The sequence below is a fragment of the Ostrea edulis genome, chromosome 8, assembly GCF_947568905.1.
Source record: "Ostrea edulis chromosome 8, xbOstEdul1.1, whole genome shotgun sequence".
Lineage (NCBI taxonomy): Eukaryota > Metazoa > Mollusca > Bivalvia > Ostreida > Ostreidae > Ostrea > Ostrea edulis.
Window position 1 is genome coordinate 50,772,552 of NC_079171.1, and position 20,164 is coordinate 50,792,715.

Below are 20,164 nucleotides of genomic sequence, written 5' to 3' on the forward strand. Positions count from 1 at the left end.
TTGCCGTTAATATTTACGTTCAATAAAATATCTAAGTACGACGTAAATGTGGAGGACTCTGTTGTGTCTTATTTCGAGTTCACAGGGGTATATCGATTCGACATATGAATGAGAATGATTATTGCTAATAAATGAACATCGTCGTTTTCGGTAGATCTAAATGTCGAGTTGAAGGCCAGAGCAAGATATTTTTTCTTCTCAGTAAAACCTTTTGAATAAGCTGTTTCATAATGATATGCAAACAGGTCAGCTAACAAAGGAGCCCAATTCGTGCCCATAAGAGTTTCAACCTACCCTTGGAATACCTGATCTTCAAAGACCACAAATAAATTGCTTCATCATTTCATCAGAGTCGAGGTTTTCTAACCTAGATACTCTGAAAGTTCTGTAGCAGATTATATTTCTCAATTGTGATCAAGATACAGGGCACACGGGTAGTGTGGCAGGTCAAGAGCGAATGCTTACTCCTACTAGGCAGCTGATCCCACCTCTGGTGTGTCCATGGGTCCGTGTTTGCGCTATCCCTAAAGGTGTATTGTTTTTAGGATTTAAGATTGATCACTGTTATCTTCAATTGTTTAAGTAAAGGATACAATTTTCAATGCGACAATACAAACATGTACCCTCCCCTTGTGTTAATCTCACATATTCCCCCATCACACAGTTGACTATTCATTATTGATAATTAATAATTGATTATAATTATTATAACAACGTATACTACGAAGGAATTCTCACAACAACAAAATTATTTATTTTCAAATAAATACAACATGTGTATTGTAGAGAAGTAATTCGTAATATATAATACAATATTGTACATAGCATGCAGTTAAGATGGAGGACATGCCCTCTCCCATATAACCATTAAACATTTACATAATATTTTAAGTACAAGAACATTTTTACAATTAAGAAGCTGTTTAAATTTATATCTATCTGATCTATTTGTATCTAAGTTTTCCAATCTTGATTTCTTAATAGTTTCATCAGTGCATATAAATAATGGAACTCATCAGCCAAATCATTATTATTACATGTAGTGCATACTCTTTCATTTCTTGGAATGTTTAACCATCGTCCTGTCTCTACAGGTAATCTAAAATTTGATGCTTTTTACTTTATCGCATCATCTTTTACAAGTTATAATCAGGGAAGTACCAGATACCACAACAAATATAAATTAATTCAAATATTTGCAAATAAAGAATAAAACGATTTACAATAGTAAAAACTAGATGCCCGTGGGCCACATCGCTCACCTGAGTCACCTTGGCCCATATCCGAAGACTTTCCATATATATTTGCATGTAAAACCTTTGTCCCTATTGTGGCACCAACCTACCCTGGAGGCCATGATTTTTGCAAACTTGAATCTGCACTATGTCAGAAAGATTTCATGTAAATTTCAACTTCTTTGGCCCAATGGTTCTTGAGAAGAAGATTTTTAAAGATTTTCTCTATATAATTGGATGTAAAACTTTCATCCCTTATTGTAACCCAACTTACTCCTGGGGCCATACTTTAAACAAACTTGAATCTGCACTATGTCAGGAAGCTTTCATGTAAATCTCAGCTCCTCTAGCTCATTGGTTCTTGAGAAGAGAGTTTTAAAGATCTGTCCTATGTTTCTCTATAAAACTTTGATCCCCTATTTTGGCCCCAACCTAACCCCGGGGTACATTATTTGAACAAAATTGAATCAACACTGTGTCAGAAAGCTGTCATGTAAATCTCAGCTCTTCTGACTGATTGGTTCTTGAGGAGAAGATTTTTAAACATTTTTCCTATATTTCTATGTAAAACTTTGATCCCCCCTTTTTTGGCCTCATCCTACCCCTGGGAGCCATACTTTGCACAAACTTGAATCTACACTATGTTAGAAAGCTTTAATGTAAATATCAGCTTTTCTGGCTAAGTGGTTCTTGAAAAGAAGATTTTTAAAGGTTTTCCCTATATATTTGATCCTTGATCCCCCTTGTGGCCCCATCATATCCCCAGGGGGGGGGATGATTTTAACAAATTTAAATCTGCACTATGTCAGAAAACTTTCATGTAAATAACAGCTTTTCTGGCTCAGTAATTCTTAAGATTTTTTAAAGATTTTTTTCATATATATTTGTATGTAAAACTTTCATCCCCTACTGTAGCCCCATCCAACCCCCAAAGGCCATGATTTTTAAAAATCTGAAATCTGCACTATATCAGGAAGCTTTCATGTAAATTTCAGCTTTTCTGGCCCAGTGGTTTTAACAAGATTTTTAAATGACCCCACCCTATTTTTACATTTGTTTGTGATTGTCTCCCCTTTGAAAAGGGCATGACCCTTCATTTCAACAAACTTGCAAGCCCTTCACCCAAGGATGCGTTTGGCCAACTTTGGTTGAAATTGATCCAGTGGTTCTTAAGAAGTTGAAAATATAAAAAGTTTACAGACGGACAGACAGACGGACAACAGGCGATCAGAAAAGCTCACTTGAGCCTTTAGCTCAGGTGAGCTAAAAAAGGTGATATTTTTACCCAAAGATAAGAATTTTACCAAACAAACTATAATTCTATATGTATAAATAGCTGTTTGGCTCTTTCTGTTATCATCTTCCTAACGTTTTTCTCCCATCATTAATCAGAATCGACGTATTTAACGCGATTTTATCATCATCAATGTTCCTTTCACCTCGGTACTGTAACGAACGACCGGATGCCATAGTCTGTACCAATCCTTGGAATTCCAACGACCGTTTAAGTGGGTATTAAGGCAGGCATTAAACCATCATGCTCCCTGGAAAAACACGGCACAATTTCCTTCCCATGAATCATTATCCTGGTCACGTGTACTGAAAGGATTACCAGCGGCAAGGTCGGTTACATATGTCCATACAGAATTCGAATCGGTGAATGTCCCATTCCTCAAACGGTCACCTATAGTGAGAAATGAAATACAATGTTTCATTATATTTTTATGTTATTTGATTGTTTTACATGGAGTAAAATTTAATTGTTTCATTAAGTTTGCACTTTGGAAAACCTTCATTTGATGTCACCAACTTTCCGTGAAATGCATCATGAAACGTGACGATACCGACCAGTGATCAATCTCATAACTCTTATAAGCAATACAAAATAGAGAGTTAGGCAAACACGGACCCCTGGATATACCAGAGGTGGGCTCAGGTGCCTAGGAGGAGTAAGCATCCCCTGTCGACCGGTGACATCCGTCGTGGGTCCTATGTCTTGATCAGGTAAACGGAGTAATCCATACTCATAATCAGTGTACCAAGAACGACCTTACAATCGGTATGAAACAGTCACACAATAAACGAAATCATTTGAAGCTGGGAGTTTTCGGGTTGTATGGGGCTTTAATGAATGTTTGAATGTATGTTTGGACACAAGTATAGTAAGAAAATATGTGAAGATTTTTTTTTATACTACATTTATGAGACAGCAACACAAGAATACAACGATATCAGGCCTCAACCGTGCGCAACGTTTTGTGTGCCGTAAATCGAAGGTTTTTATAAGGGGTGGATCTGTAGCTCTCTGTTCCGTCAAAATATTTTTTCAGAAAGCTACAGTTCTGCAGCTACTTGTAGTCCTGCTTCCCATAGATATATATTTTTACATTACGACCCCTGGGTCGAGGTCTCTGCAGGTGGACAGTTAGTCCCCGTGGGTTTCTACAGCCCGGTAGCTAAGTACTTCGTTACTAGCTTGAAAATACGGATGTACATTTAATTGCTGTGATAAAATTTAGAAATTCATTTCAAAATTAAGGATTATCTCCCTCATGCATAGCTCTGATCCTTGGACAAATTTGGCTCCAGTTTTTGGCATTCTGGTTTTCCTTTTAGCTCTAACAAAGTTTATTATTTCGAATATCCAAAAATGTTGGCTTAAGCATCACTGAAGAGACGATATTTGTCGACATGCGCATCTGATGCATCAAAATTGGTACCGTATAAGTTTTACTTTTCAGCTGAGAAACTTGTATCTATCTCCTTGAAATTGGAATAAATATCTTCTAAAATTTTAATTCTTAAAAACTCGTCTTATTAGGGGTATTGTTTTTCTTTTCAGAGGAAATATTCAACATTTGTAATTTATTAATTTTAAAATTACAGTTTCATAGACCCTGGAAAATATGTAGAAAATGGGATTTACAGTGATCCAATACAATAACAAAACGTAGAGAACTTAGAAAGTGGTGAAGACTGGGTGAAATCTGCGCTGGTTGCGAGTGATTATAGCACGACACCTTAAGATGATGGATTTGTTTACAAAGAAAAATTCTAAGGATCAATAATAAGTGACGGCTTATCATCATCTCAACTGCGACAGAAACTTAGGCGAGCCTTTCTATTCTGGATTTACTGTAAACTTTTCACGGATAACTACATTTACCTGATCAAGATATAGGGATCATGCCGGTTGTGACCGGTCGACAAGGGATGCTTACTCCTCCTAGGCACCTGATCCCACCTCTGGTATATCCATGGATCCGTGTTTGTCCAACTCTTTCGATTTTATTTTGTTTACAGGAGTTATGAGATTGATCACTGTTCGTTATCTTCTTTCATTTCCGATGTTCTCTTTTCAGACGAAACTTGGCAAGAAATTCAAATTATATCAACTTGTGAAAATTCTTTTGGCCACAAGGAAGTAATTGATATCTGATAATTTAACTAAATTTAACAGTTATTACATGTAGCACTTAAGTCTATTAACTTGAATAATGAATGGATACTTAATTACAGACATTTGTACATGAACTGATTGAACTTGTTGCAGATGACAAACAGATGAACTTAAGGATCGACAAATCCTGATGACAGGTGGAGACAGCAGACATGATAGTTGTAAATAGATGCACAGTTTGTATTAAATTGTTTATTGTTTTGCTGTTTTCCGCCACACTCAACAATTTTTTCAGTTTTTATTGGTGGAAGAGAGAACTCATATACAATGTACCCGGGAAGAGACCACCGACCTTCCGAAAGTAAACTGGGAAACTTTCTCATTTACCGGCGCGATCAGGATTCGAACTCGCGGCGAGCAGGGGTGAGACGCCGTGTGATTTTGAGCACGATGCTCTAACCACTCGGCCACGGAGGTCCTTCAGTTTGTTTTAATGAAAGTTCACATTTCCAAAGTGTAACACCATGTACTTGCACACTATTTTGCTGATAACCTTTGCACCACATTTTAAAGTACATTTTGCATACATATAGTGTTTTGACCAAAGTTGCTGATCCTGATGCTGATACTGTGGTAAGATTTGTCACATTTCCCTGGCGCTCTGTTCGAAGGATTGTCATTCTGTTTTGATAATTGTTACTTTCATTTAATTCACTTAATTTAAATTATAATTTGTTGCAAACTAGTTCAATCTGATTTTGTTAAGCACCACTTGTCCATGTAAGCATTACCAAATATGGGGCACCCTCAAGGTCAAAGGATGTATTGGCTGTTCCTTTCAAATCAGGGAATGGGTCAACAATATGATATTTTAGTACTTAAATCTAGTTCATATTTTAAAGAAATAATCAAAAACATATAAATAATAAAACGTCTTTCTTTGTTGACTTCTGAAAGGATAACAATCATTCAAGAAACAAGATTGCTACACGTAGCCATGTCCCCCAACGCCGAAAAAAAGTTGAAGCACAAAAGTTCCATAACTCCTGTAAAATTTGTCGAATCAAAATGACGGCGCATTATGATCAACTACATATGGTGACTAAAATTCCTATAAAATTTGAACAACATCCCATGAAGGGGTTTTGGAAGAGTTGCGTCCACAAAGTGTTCCTGTAGTGTAGCATGTACAAATTCAACAAAGTTCCATAACTCCTGTAAAAATTGTCGAATCAAAATTGCGGCATAATATTATCAACTATACATGGTGACTAAAAATCTTACAAATTATGAACAAAATCCGTTGGGCGGTTTCTGAGGAGTTGCGTCCACAAAGTGTTTCTATACTGTAGTGTAGCATGTACAAATTCAACAAAGTCACATAACTCCTGTAAAATTGTCGAATCAAACTGGCAGCGAAATATGATCAACTACACATGGTAACTAACAATCCGACTTAATATGAACAAAATCCTATGAGCGGTTTCTGAGGAGTTGTGTCCACAAAGTGAAGTGGGACGGACGGACGGACGCACGAACACCGGTATTTCTATGTCCCTTTCCGTGTTGTGGTGGAAGACAAAAAAATACCCAACAGAAAAATATGATTGATTGTGTATTGTTTAACCTATTTCTCTCTCGAGAATATTTCACTCATATGGAGATGTCACCAAGACTGATGAAGGGCCTATACTCAGTACTTACGACCATTGAGCAGTGAAGGTTCTTTAGCGTGCCACAACTACTGTGGCCCGTTTTCAAGGTCATCTCCGAGGACCCGTGAAGTTCATACCTCACAAATTCTCGAGAGATACGTTAAGCAAGATACAATCAATTAACCCCTTCATTTCAACAGTGATTATTGTGTAAGTCATTCCTCTTATGAAGTAGTCCATTGGTTGGATGCACTTTGATATTCTTGTTTTCAGGTATAAGGGCGTGTTTTATTTGCAGCACTGTACATATAACATTACATGAAACGCATTTACAGATTGATGTGGGATCATTTTTCATAAATCTTTAAGAAGTGAAGAACTTATGCTATGCCCTACCATGTGTTTCTCATTAAGAATAGTCATGTTATTTTTTATTATTATTATTTTAAATTATTCATTATGAGATAGACTTCCGTGGTTGTTACATATTAAAAATGTATGACATCGCTTTTTCTAACTTCTTAAAGAACGAAATGTGAAAACTTGAAAAGTGAAAAATAATATTGAAAATTGTTTACTTGAATTTTTGTATTGGTTGGGTAAAACAAATAAATAATGAATGACTAGATTTGTAACTTTCTTATTATCAAAGATAATTAAGCTAGCTTGTATTTGTACTTCTGTATCTGTTTCCCCCAAGATTGTTTGCTGCAAACTTGCCAGAACAGATTGCCGCAAAAATAATTTGCATGGCAACTATGAATTTGCCACAAATGTTAGGTAAACATTTGTCAGAGATCTGCCGCAATCGTGTGGCAGATTTACCACAACTGTTCACTAGAACCTCTGTATTTCGGTAAGGGATGGTGTGTCATCTTATGCTAGTTTCGCTCGAAGCAACAATGCAAAATTGCAACATTTGCTGAAGCCGCCTTTCTGGCGGGCCCTTCGAAAGAGAATAGTTCACTAATGAGATATAAATAATGAACCTCAGAAACTGGACATTAATGTTCGATGTAAAACATACTAACATATTTTGTAGATTCAAGGTTATATCTTTCTCTTGGGTTTAACAATTGTGATATTTGGTGGACACCCACAAATACAGCAATGTAACAGATGATTCTGAATAGGGGGATTTGGTGGAAGAAAATCAATATTCATTTAGTTCTACTTTTAAGTAACCATATTTTCAAAAACAATCCACTTTTATATACCGTATAGAATCTAGAGGGAAAATAAATCGCGGCGGATATTTTCCTATATTCGCGGTCTAAATAAATTCGCGAATTTAAGCAACCTTGACTATTTTATTATTCTTTAATACACAATGTGGGGTTTTTTTTCGGGGGGGGGGGGGGGGGCTTATAGTTATTCGAATCCGCGAATTTATGAACACACGAATATGTCTTAAAAAAATTTAAAACGCGAAAATTACGACCCGTGAAATTATTGCCCTATACAGTATGTACCGTTGTGAATTACCAAGAAAGTGTAATGTGAAACACATTTGAATTTTAAGACCTTAATGGCTGAAAAATCGTTTTAGTTTATTGAAATAAAGATCTGTAATGAAAATGGAGGTAACACTTTGTTTTACCTTCATTTAAGCGTCCTATGCTGTTTTAGAGTAGCAATTGTAATTAAAGCATGCGCAAATTTATCGACATAATTGTGATTGTTTTCAGATTTCATTTTTCAATACCAGTATAAATATTTTTGAGATATTTCATCGTACATAAACATGTTGATTTCCCCAAAAAAATGGTTTCCCGTAATCATGGAATAGTCTTAAAATCAATTTGGATAATGGTCTGAATAAGTGGAGACAATTCATCAAAACTTCACAATGTCATTAGATGGTTGAACGATCATCCATTCATTTTGAATGATTTATAGGAGAGATCCTCCGTGGTAAATTTGTTTTGATCTATGCTTATCTCTGAAGGAATGAGGGTTCTTTAATGTACCAACGCCTCCCGCAACACCGGAGGGGGGGGGTGTCCAATTTTGTGATCATTCAAATCCGAAATACCCGTGATTCTCAATTCTATACTAGTATGTGAAGGGTCATTCATTACCAATGTTTTGATGCGGTCATGGCATAAACAGGCCTCGAAATCACCACTGATTTTTTGTATCAGCGGTTGACGACGTATAAATTGTGCATTTCGTGGTAAATAAACCTGCTGTTTGGAAGATGGATCACTCTTAAGGCACCGAGTGATCCCTCACTAAAGCTTTAACTGCTGCTGTGCACGATTTTAAGATTTTAGTAAGGAGTACATACTAATCCGTGACAAGGATGCAATATACATATAAAAGACACCAGAGGGGGTTAAAAAGATTACTCAGTCAGCCTCCTCCTCTTTATCTAAATGTACAAGATGTACAGTGATTTTTTTTTTTTCAAACTAACACCCCTCCTTTTGAATTGGGAAAAAATTTGCGACAATTTCCTCAAATTGGTAAAAATCACTCATTAGTAAATTAAAATGGTAAAGATGCATAAAATAATCAAATAACATTTTTTTTTTTTTTTGGAGGTTTAATTCAGATCTGATTTAAAACCATAAAATAAATCATTATTTAACATTAAATATGTATTGGAAAAGTCACACCTTGCATAGATATTATTTACTTTTTCTAAGAAATACTTACTGTCTAATTCCATAAACAAAATAATAATTATCAATTCACCAGCATTTGTTCCCATAATCTTGTAAAAATTATATTAATAATCAAGTTTCCAGAATGTCTCTCCTGTTTGTATTTTTCGGATTTTAGTAAAACCTTATACTGTTGGCCACTTCCTGTTATTAGCCTGACCCTACATATGTGGTCAAACTATATTGTCAACAATATGGCTTAATGTGTACCTGGAAATTATATACTTCGTTGCATATCTGCTTATATGGATGCCTCTGTTGTTTTACATATTCTTTACAAAACCTTTTGCATGTGCAGTGCTTTGGAGAATAAAACTGAAGAAAAAAACGTATTTACTCTTTGTCAGCAATATACGGTAGCCTTTTTTTAAATGACTTAATTTTCCTAGATTTGAAATTGGGAAAAACATATATATATATATATATAAAGCACAGAAATAGCAATGAACTCTTAAATAAACATAACTGCCCTAAGTGAAGAAATAATTAATATAAAGCACAGAAAATTTCACTTTATGTGGATACCCACTTCCGCCCCTACCCGGGGTTGAACTCACGACCATCTAGGCTGACTTGCCTAGATGGTCGAGCGGTCTAGCGCGCTGGTTACATGCTGCTAGGAGATTTGGTTCCGCAGGTCGTGAGTTCAACCCCGGGTAGGAGCGGAAGTGGGTATCCACATAAAGTGAAATTTTCTGTGCTTTATATATATATATATATAAAATTGGGAAAAAATAGCTAATTTTAGTGAGGAGAAACAGCCGAATATCAGTGGCATTTTAGCCCCCAAAAATCACTGAATGTACAAATAGCTTTCATTCATATGTCGATTTGATATATCCCTGTGAGCTCGAAATAAAGGTCACCACAGAGTCGTCCACTTCTGCTTCATACTTAGATATTCTATTGAAAGTAGACATTAACGGCAAACTAACAACTCAACTGTATGACAAACGGGATGATTTCATCTTCTCCATCGTCAACTTCCCACATTTATGTAGCAATATTCCATTTTCACCTGCATATGGTGTTTATATATCTCAACTGATTCGATATGCAAGAGCTTGTTCTGGGTATAGTAAGTTTATAAATCGAGGTAAGCTACTGACAAACAAGTTGATGGTACAGGGATTTCAACAGTCTCGATTGAAGTCAGCATTTCGCAAATTCTATGGTCGTTATAACGATCTAGTTCGTCAATACAACCTCGCATTGGGTCAAATGCTGTCTGACGTGTTTCATACCGATTGTTAAGTCGTTCTTGGCACACTGATTTTGACTGCGGATAACTCCGTTTACCTGGTCAGGATATGGGGATCACGGCGGGTGTGACCGGTCAACAAGGGATGCTTACTCCTCCTAGGCACCTGATCCCACCTCTGGTGTGTCCAGGGGTCCGTGTATGCCCAACTATCTATTTTGTATTGCTTGTAGGAGTTATGAGATTGATCACTGTTCGTTATCTTCACCTTGCATGTACACAATACAGTTTCTGTATATGCTTTTTTTCAAAAGTTAAGGCCACTTGGACCAATTCTCTCTCTCTCTCTCTCTCTCTCTCTCTCTCTCTCTCACTCTCTCTCTCTCTCTCTCTGAGACCGCAAAAACCGAGGCCCCGTGTCACAGCAAGTGTGGCACGATAAAGATCCCTTCCTGCTCAATGGCCATAAGCGCCGAGAATATGCCTAAATTTCGCAGCCCTTCACCGACAGTGGTGACGTCTCCATATGAGTGAAATATTCTCTCGAGGGACGTAAAACAATATTCAATCAATCAACTCTCTCTCTCTCTCTCGCTCTCTCTCTCTCTCTCTCTCTCTCTCTCTCTCTCTCTCTCTCTCTCTCTCTCTCTCTCTCTCTTTTGACGTACCGAGGGTTCCAGTCGCTGATCCATTCACTAAGAGCCTGTATTTATCTGCCTCATCAGACACGGAGAACTGTTCATACAACTCGTACAGCGTTGTATCATTTTGTAACGTGATGGCAACATACAAGGACGTGTTCCTGCCCTTCGTGAGTTGATGGATTACGTCATTTCCTGAAATGATACAAAATATCAATAATTGTCTATGAAGGATATTTAGAACAAAGTAATTATACACACGTTTGTTTCAATCATATTGATTGGGTTCATGAATAAGTTACTTTCTTCAATTGTCTCATTGAGCAGAGAATGGATTGATAGCGTGTCTGTGTCAGATGTTCATAAAACTGTGTGAATTACTAGTGAAAAAAGCAGCATTTTCTCCATTGGAACTATTTGACATGTATTTTCAAATCGAGGTGAGTTTTTCCAACTTCAAAATATGATAAGATGAAGGTTATAAGATGCCTTTCCTCATTTTTGTTGCACATACATCTGTGTATTCGTAGAAAGAACGGATCCCTCAGCGACACCAATATAATAGCCAGTAAATAGATAAGTCAAATGTGTTAATTGGTTCTCAAATATTTCGGGAATCACTTGGAATTGTCGAAATTCGATGACAATACATATGAGATATATGGATATAGAAAGGTACAGAATGCAGTTTAAATGATGTGTTTCTTAACCGCTGAATGGTACCCTGTAGCACTATTCATATCGAGGCTATCAGAAATTCGGGGTGCCTCTGTGTAATATAGGACATAGAGTATATAGGCATTTGTGACATCACACCCCAACAGTCTGTATATTATTACCTGACTCTTGTCTTATCTCAACTAAGTGTCCATTCATATAAGTATCCAATCAGGATGCATCATTATAAGTAAGAGATCACGCATTCTATATCTAAAGTAATACACTTCTGCTTCATACTTAGATATTTTATTGAAAGTGGACATTAACGGCAAACTGACAACTCAACTTTATGACAAACCGAATGATTTCAGCTTCTCCATCGTCAACTTCCCATATTTTTGTAGCAATATTCCATTATCAGCTGAATATGGGGTTTATATCTCTCAACTGATTCAATATGCAAGAGCTTGTTCTGCGTATAGTCAGTTTTTTAAATCGAGGTAAGCTACTGACAAACAAGTCGATGGTAATGGGGTTTCAACAGTCTCGATTGAAGTCAGCATTTCGCAAATTCTATCGTCGTTATAACGATCTAGTTCGTCAATACAACCTATCAAATGCTGTCTCACGTATTTCATACCGATTATTAAGCCGTTATTGGCACATTGATTTTGACTGCGGATAACTGTTATTGGCACATTGATTTTGACTGCGGATAACTCCGTTTACCTGATCAGGATATGGGGCTGATGGCCGGTGTGACCGGTCAACAGGGGATGTTTACTTCTCATAGGCACCTGATCCCACCTCTGGTGTGTCCAGGTGTCCGTGTTTGCCCAACTATATATTTTGTATTGCTTATAGGAGTTATGAGATTGATCACTGTTCGTTATCTTCACCTTGCATAATGCTGTGTTTGGCAGTGGCACTTTCAGGTTGTCCTTCTATGGGTTTTTTCCCTCTATAGAAATCAAACAATTTCTGTATGTGGCCTAAACAATACTGATCAGTTAAAAATATTCCATGTTGGACCAAACATTTCAAACTCCGGATCTAAGCATCCTTACCTGGGCTGGATTTTACGCTGCTTCATCAACAAATTTCAAATAGCCATTAGCTCCATTTGATTTACTTGACTAAGTGTACCATCTAAGCTTTCTTGATTCTCCGCGTTGATTGTATCACATTGAACATCATATAATCACAACATAAAAACATCACAGTTAAAAATATGAGCAATAACATTAAATAGATAAATCATGTACATCATTAAAACTGTTGAAACTGAAAGCAAATACGTAAATACAGAAGTTACGGTAGCTGTTTAACTGATACAGCCCTGCACAGACACCACGGGGCGCGTGACGTCATAATTGTCAAACTAATAACACCCTCTTCATCGTGTGATTCGTTCATGTGTCTACAACTTCAGCTGAAGCAGGACAGTTGATTTTACGCTGCTTCATAAACAAATTTCATATAGCCATTAGCTCCATTTCATTTACTTGACTAAGTGTACCATCTAAGCTTTCTTGATTCTCCGCGTTGATTGTATCAGCCATCATGATAGTTCATGTCAAGAAAGGGAACAAAATCTGTTCGTACTAGAATAGCACTGTCGCAATAAGAATCAACATACCAATCCAGTAAGCCTCCGGGGTCCCGAAACCAACTTTATATTCATTCCACGTTCGATAAAAGTCCACGGATCCTGTAATTCGTCTTTGAATAGCCTGTACAATGTTGAAAACATTTTATATTTTATATTCACAAAATATCTTCCGATTAAAAAAAATAATTCTGTCCAAAAATCCAATACGATTACAAAGTCATAAGTATGTATCTAAGTTCTATAAACCATGGATGTACTTTACATGTCAATTAAGAAAATCTACAAGAAATGAAAAATGACAAAATTACAGTTTGCAAATTTTTATCTTAGTCGCAAGATATTTTGTGAATAGGTCTACCGGCCCCGGGACAATAAAAAATTACACGAGTCTCACTTTTATGGAAGGAGTAAGATATGAACAGAGGTCAAGGGGCCACATCGCTAACCCGAGTCGCCTTGGGTATGCGTTATTCACATGAAAATGTCACACCATAGTGTGGCCCCAACCCAGCCCCATAGGGTTATGACATAACCATGATAGTCACAACAATCACGGTAAGCAATGTGAGGTCTTGCTATCAGGACTCCATGTTCAAAAGATGAAAGCCCTACCTTAAATAGTTTAAGGGACATTGCTTAGGTTAGTTTTTTATGCAGGTCAAACTTCCAAGGTCACAAGGTTCACAATTTTGGTACGATAAGAAAAGGTCTTATCTCAAGCAATTTACAAACGAAATATGAGAGCACCATCACTGACCACATCAAAGTTATGAGCAAGGTTTTAATTTCGGACAATCGGGCAGACAGATAGGACAAAAAGCAGTATGTATCCCGACTTCAGTCGCAGAAGCATTAAAAACTGGAATCCACACAACTTAGCAACGTTTGCATTTTGATATGATTTAGTGTGATTTGGTTTGGCCCTGCTAATGGTTGTCGATAAAGAATAGGCTCACCGTTGTGGAAATTTAAAAATCCTTCAAAATCGATCATATTTCATTTACGTAGCCACCAGAAAATGGATGAAATACTGCCAATACAGCGTTAAAACTCAACGCAACTACTTAATCAACCTTGAAAAGACTTTTTAAAAGCCTTGATCTTCTATAGTTGCCCAACCCTCTCAGAGTTCCCTGGAGTAAACAAACCTTAATTTGCTCTACGGTAACCGTAGATGATTGCATGACTCGGATATACTTAAAAGGATTTTAAAAGATATTTCCCTATATATTCCCATTTCAATTTTAACCCCTACTGTGACCCCCAACCTACCTCCCCCCCCCCCGGTCGTTCTTTCAGCAAACCTGATTCTGCATGACCTGTGAACTTTTTTTATGAATAATCAATGACGCTGTTGGTGTTGAGATGAAGATTTTCAAAGATGTTTAGATTATGCAAGCGTTTGATTTCCTACTGTTGTACCACCGCATGGTATGTTTTGCACTATCTTGAATCTACACTACTTGGAGATGCGTGCATACATACATGTATTACTATGAATTATCATGATCTTCCTGTTATTAAGACGAGTTTTTCCTATATATCCCATGAAGTTGGATTAAAACCTTCTACTTGAGAAGAAAGCAAGCATTCTAAGGATATTGCATGGCAATAAACGGGCCTTGCTGAAAAGGAGAACGGAAACTATTGTATGCAATGATAATATGAGGATGTCAGACAATGGAAGCAGAAATTACAAAGATAACGGGAAGTCATCCTCAGAATCTGCCGTTTCGTAATCTTTATACTAATGCATATGTATTTTAAAGGGACTGGTTCACGATTTTTGAAAAAAAAAAAATGTTTTTCATTTTTGATGTTAAATATTAAAAAATATAACTCATTTAATGTTGACAGCCAAACTTTTGACCTTCTGAATGCAAGAATAAAAGCAATATATTAGCCTTAAATCTGTGTTATATAAACAAAGACTTGAGTGTTTTAATGTATACAAAACAAACCAGTGAAATATTAATTTTGTAATATATTAAAGCATCTTAATTTTGCAGTCACAAACTTTAACTTTTAAATGACACATTTTACCCAAAGAATGCTTGAAACGTGAAAGATATAATAAACTTAGATCAATATCCATTTCTTTTGAAAATTTCGTAACAATACCATACCGCAATCTTTGTTTACAAAACAAATAATAAACTCTCTAAAATGAGCTTCTGTGATAATGTATAACCTTATTTTTTATGTGAAATCTTTTAGACTGTAGATTTTGATCATTAAAAGTGAAAAACAAAATTTTGGGGGAAATCGTGAATCAGTCCCTTTAAAATCATTATAACTTATGAAAAATATCAAACTAGCGTCTGTGGGTACCACCTCCTCTTCCCAGCTTGTCATTTGCAGACCCCGGGGTCTTCTCTCACTGTTATTTCACAATCAAAATAATATAGTTTGACATTTCAAATTTCATTACTTTTTTTCTGACTGTCACCTAAAGAAACGATTTCATACCCTATTTAAGATGATAAAATTATTTTCTCAACGATTTTCTCCAAATATATCTTTTGAAATATATAATATAGCTTTTTTTAATCAAACTAGAATGCTTTCATGATAATTGAATTTGATATTAGTTATACACCTGGTACATATGTATAATATTCATACCCTGTATTACATCAAATATCAAAGCGAACAAGTGTATAAACAGTTTGTCTCATTTGATTTAAAATGAAAGTTCGTACATATACCGGTATCCTGCGTAACCCAAAGAGATATGTACAGCGAGTGATTGTATATTGTTTAACGTTCCTCTCTCGAGAATCTTTCACTCATATGGAGACGTCACCATGACCGGTGAAGGGTTTCAAATTTAGGCCTATGTTCGGCGCTTGTGACCATTGAGCAGTGAGGGTTCTTAGCGTGTCAAACCTACTGTGACACGGGACATCCGTTTTTAAGGTCATCTCCGTGGACCCGTGACATTCACACCTTCCGCATGCGGGGCGAACGCTCTGCCTCTATCTAGACCACCGCGACAGTTTACAACGAGAGAAAAAAAAAGATTAACACATCTCAATATAGAATAAGCTGAGAATTATGACCCTGATACATGGAATAGCGAACAGAGAATTCGTGTTTAAATTAAAATGAAATGGTCCTCTCAATAATAATCTATCGTTCTTTTATATATACAACTTCCTCTGTATGACCGTATTACTGAATGATATCATACATGTATCGTAACGTACATAAATAATGTGTAGATCCATGTGCGTGAAAGAGGTTTTTCACGAGGGGCTACATAGAAACCTTGTTTGTTATTTCCATTCTCTATTCGTCAGAGTCGCTGCTCGCTACATGTAACTCCTCTGTATAATGTCGAAATTACAATTTTCTATGAACTTCACATACATTAATCAATTTTAAGATGTATTTTCCCCTCGTAAACAAATTCCTGAAAAAAGTCAATTATAAAAAAAACTAAAGCATATGCCTGATTTTTTGTGTTATATCGTGTACATAAATGATTTCCATTCTTAAATTTCCGCTCCGTTTTCCGTTCCACATTTAGAAACACCCGCAATGCATAGTTCCCAAGCTACATGTACAGGCAGGAAAATTGTTTGACGACAATAGAATGCATACGTTCTCTTAGCATTACAAAACAAGTACGGAAAACTGAGATTTGCCTTCTTTTTCATAGTCCATAGTTATTCCATGATAATGATATTGATTGATTGTATGTTCTTTAACGTCCCTCTTGAGAATATTTCACTCATATGGAGACGTCACCACTGCCGGTGAAGGGCTGCAAAATTTAGGCCTATGCTCGGCGCTTAGGGCCATTGAATTGGGAGGGATCTTTATCGTGCCACACTTGCTGTAACGCGGGACCTCGGTTTTTGCGGTCTCATCCGAAGGACCGCCCCATTTAGTCGCCTCTTTAAGCAAGGGGTACTGAGGACCTATTCTAACCCGGATCCCCACGGGACAATAATGAATAGATCAATAGATTGATAAATACATTGATAGATAAAATAGTTGATTAATACGTTGTAGATAAATAAATAGATTTCCCTGTATGATATTTTAACTTCCCGCTAGAGACGTCACCAGCAGGAAGAGAAGTGTCCTATATATTGACCAGTTGATGGCGTTCAAGGATGTAACAGTGAAGGTTAAAGGCCGACTGTGACTTGTGACATCCGGTTTAAGGTCATATATATCCCTAATACTCGCGACTTTTGTTTCTATTTTCAGTCAAATGGCGAAAAATCAGTCACTATCTATGTTAAATGTTTCGATCTGGCATGGCGCGGGACCTTCGGGTTGGGAGGAGTGTTCAAAATTATCAAGAGATGTCGGAGAGATACAGAAGTACAGAGATAGATAGATAGATAGATAGATAGATAGATAGATAAAAATACCGTCCATCCTCCGCCACTCGTCTCCATATCGCAATAGACGCTGATTGCTTGGCTTGATTTCCCAAATGGTTTAATTTTGTAAACACCTGATCGAGTGTGCCCATTTTCTTGAAGCTTCTCGCAGTCCCTATCCCAATCTGTACGAAAAATAAAAACCCACAGAGATAAACATTTTGAGCATATTCGTATTTCTTATCTAGTTGTAAGCATTGATAATGAAAAGCATCATTTTAGAACCACGAATCCGTTCTCAGTTATATTGGCTAGTAAGACTGTACTCTGTAAAGTGTTTGAGAGACTTTGATCACTAAGTTAGGAACGCTTTATAATATTATAGCAGGTTGATCAACATCAGGGTATAGTTTATGTGTTCTGAGAGTAATCGATCCATATTAGGATAGATGTATTCAAACACTATTGTAAGTAGAAATATGCCGGAACTGTATTTATGTTATATTTACGATAAAGCAAGAAGCCCGTTGAAGTTTATCGTGTGGTTGAAATCCGCGTCTAAATAGCGCCGACTACGCACATTGCAAAGTCGACGTGAAATTGCCATATGTGCAACTGAGAAATCGATGAAAACCAAAAGCTTTTCTGGGAATATATTTGTGAATAATGATTATTTATAATTATCTGGTAACAATGATGCCACTAATTAAACCAAATCACATTATGCTTATACTCCAAAGGGCATGTCATTTGTTTACATGAAGTGGTAGTTACACGTGTAAATACAACAAAGACGTTAAAACTATTTTTGCAGTATATAACTAGCTACTATAAGGGTTAAGTGTGTGAAAGCTGATGGTGAAGTGGAACTCTCCTACATTTATTTAGACTCGCCATGTTTGAATACATCTTATTTGATTGATATTAAAATAGTTTACATGAATTCAGACAGGTAGTAAAATATTTTGCAAAGGCACGTGTAGATGAATTTTAATCCTCTAGATTAACAGTCATAATAATCGTAACATTTTCCTTATCATGTGATACATGTATACTGTGAAGGTGAACTCGGAATATTTTCTCTACAATCAATTTACCACCAACTTGTCCAATGTTTAAACAAAGCAAAAATATACTGACAAATTGTATGATTCTCGGAATGCATGTTCTTGACGTTTAATTTCTGTTTGAGACCAATTTTTGTACACATAATGTTTGCATCAATAATATAAAATGAGCCATTCCGAGCAAAAGGGGCTCTTAAAAATCAGTGCTAAATATCAACTACAGAGAACAATTTCTCCGAATATTAGAGCAACATTGATTCTCGTTAAGATATGACAGTGAATTAAAGATGACAACTAACTGATGATTGGGAATCATGACGTCTGTTCTTTACAGATGTGGTAAAGATGACTTCGTGGGATTTTTTTTGTGGGGGGGGGGGTCATTATGACCTTTAAAATTGTTGAATAAGATAAGGGTCTTCTTGGATGAGAACTGTTCAAATAATTTATTTTGAAGACGGGAAGTTGACGATGGAGAAGCTGAAATCATCTCGTTTGTCACAAAGTTGAGTTGCTCGTTTACAGTTAATGATACTTTCAATAAAATATCTAAGTATGGAGCAGAAGTGGACGACTCTGTGGTGTCTTTCATTTCGATACCGCAGGGATATATCGAATTGACATATGATTGATTGATTGTTTGTTTTGCTGTTTTCCGCCACACTCAATATTTTTTAGTTATCTGGTGGCGCCCAGTTTTTATTGGTGGAAGAGATAACCCAGATACAATGTACCTTTGAAGAGACCACCGACCTTCCAAAAGTAAACTGGGAAACTTTCTTACTTGCCAGCGCGAGCGGAATTGACATAAGAATGAAAGTTATTATTGTTAATAGATAAAATGTCGTCGGTATATCTAAAAGGTGAATTAGACAGCATTTGACCCACTGACAGGTTGTATTGGCAAACTAGATGGTTACAACGAGCACAGAACCTGCGAAACGCTGACACTAAACGAGACTGTTGAAATCCCTGCACCACAAAACGAGGGTGTGAAAAGGGGCATTCCTTTGAAATATATTGATACGAACAGTGCATGATGGCCAAGGGAAGTTTAACAAGGTTCAACTCCCTAAAATGAGGGTAGCGAGACAACATACCGTTAGGGCGAAAGTACCTCCATCCTGTTTCATCAACGGTCATATTTGCTGGGTCACATGACTGATGGATACGGCACTTCTTTAGTTGCGGATTAAAGCCAAAACATACACAAAGTTCACCACACTTAGCGGAACACTCAATGAGAGATTCCGAATGGTGTTTTGTCATCAGGCTGTTGTTCGACACCTTGTTGTCAAGTGAAGGATCCAATATGTAGTGTTGAGATATAATGTCTGCTTTTGACAAAGTACATAACATGACGTGCAGAAAACAGCGAATGCATAGAGTGGTGCTTTTCATTTCGTCGGTAGGAGATCCGGTAAAATTATTAGCACAAATCAAATAAAGTACTCACAGTCTACGACTGAGGTCCTCGTTTTCTGCTGCATGTACAGTATATACATGGAGTAGAGGTGTGTAATATTGTGGCTGATTCATGTAATTGTTTAATACTTTACCCTGACGCCATCAAATAAATATTCATGTGAAGCGGGAACACTGATGGACCAATTAAAGTTTGGGTATTTGACACAGTCAGAAATAATGAAAGACAGTTAGTTTCATTGATATTGTATTTAAATAT

General features: G+C 36.6%; 1 protein-coding gene across 1 annotated transcript; it reads right to left on the reverse strand.

Annotated features, from left to right (window-relative positions):
• Positions 1-8,641: 8,641 nt before the first annotated feature.
• On the reverse strand, positions 8,642-19,881 carry LOC125663300 (angiopoietin-2-like). Its single transcript, XM_056147684.1, has 5 exons — positions 19,581-19,881; positions 17,462-17,598; positions 13,101-13,194; positions 10,829-10,996; positions 8,642-8,664 (listed from the first exon to the last, which is right to left on the reverse strand). Exons 1-5 carry the CDS (start codon positions 19,879-19,881, stop codon positions 8,642-8,644), a joined length of 723 nt encoding a protein of 240 aa, XP_056003659.1.
• Positions 19,882-20,164: the final 283 nt, after the last annotated feature.

Coding starts and splice junctions, on each gene's coding strand:
- LOC125663300 (XM_056147684.1), bottom strand. CDS start 19,881: ATGAAAAGCACCACTCTATGCATTCGCTGTTTTCTGCACGTCATGTTA. Junction 17,599..19,580: donor GAGGTACTTTCGCCCTAACG/GTATGTTGTCTC, acceptor TTTTTCGTACAG/ATTGGGATAGGGACTGCGAG. Junction 8,665..10,828: donor ATCAGCGACTGGAACCCTCG/GTACGTCAAAAG, acceptor TTGTACATTTAG/ATAAAGAGGAGGAGGCTGAC.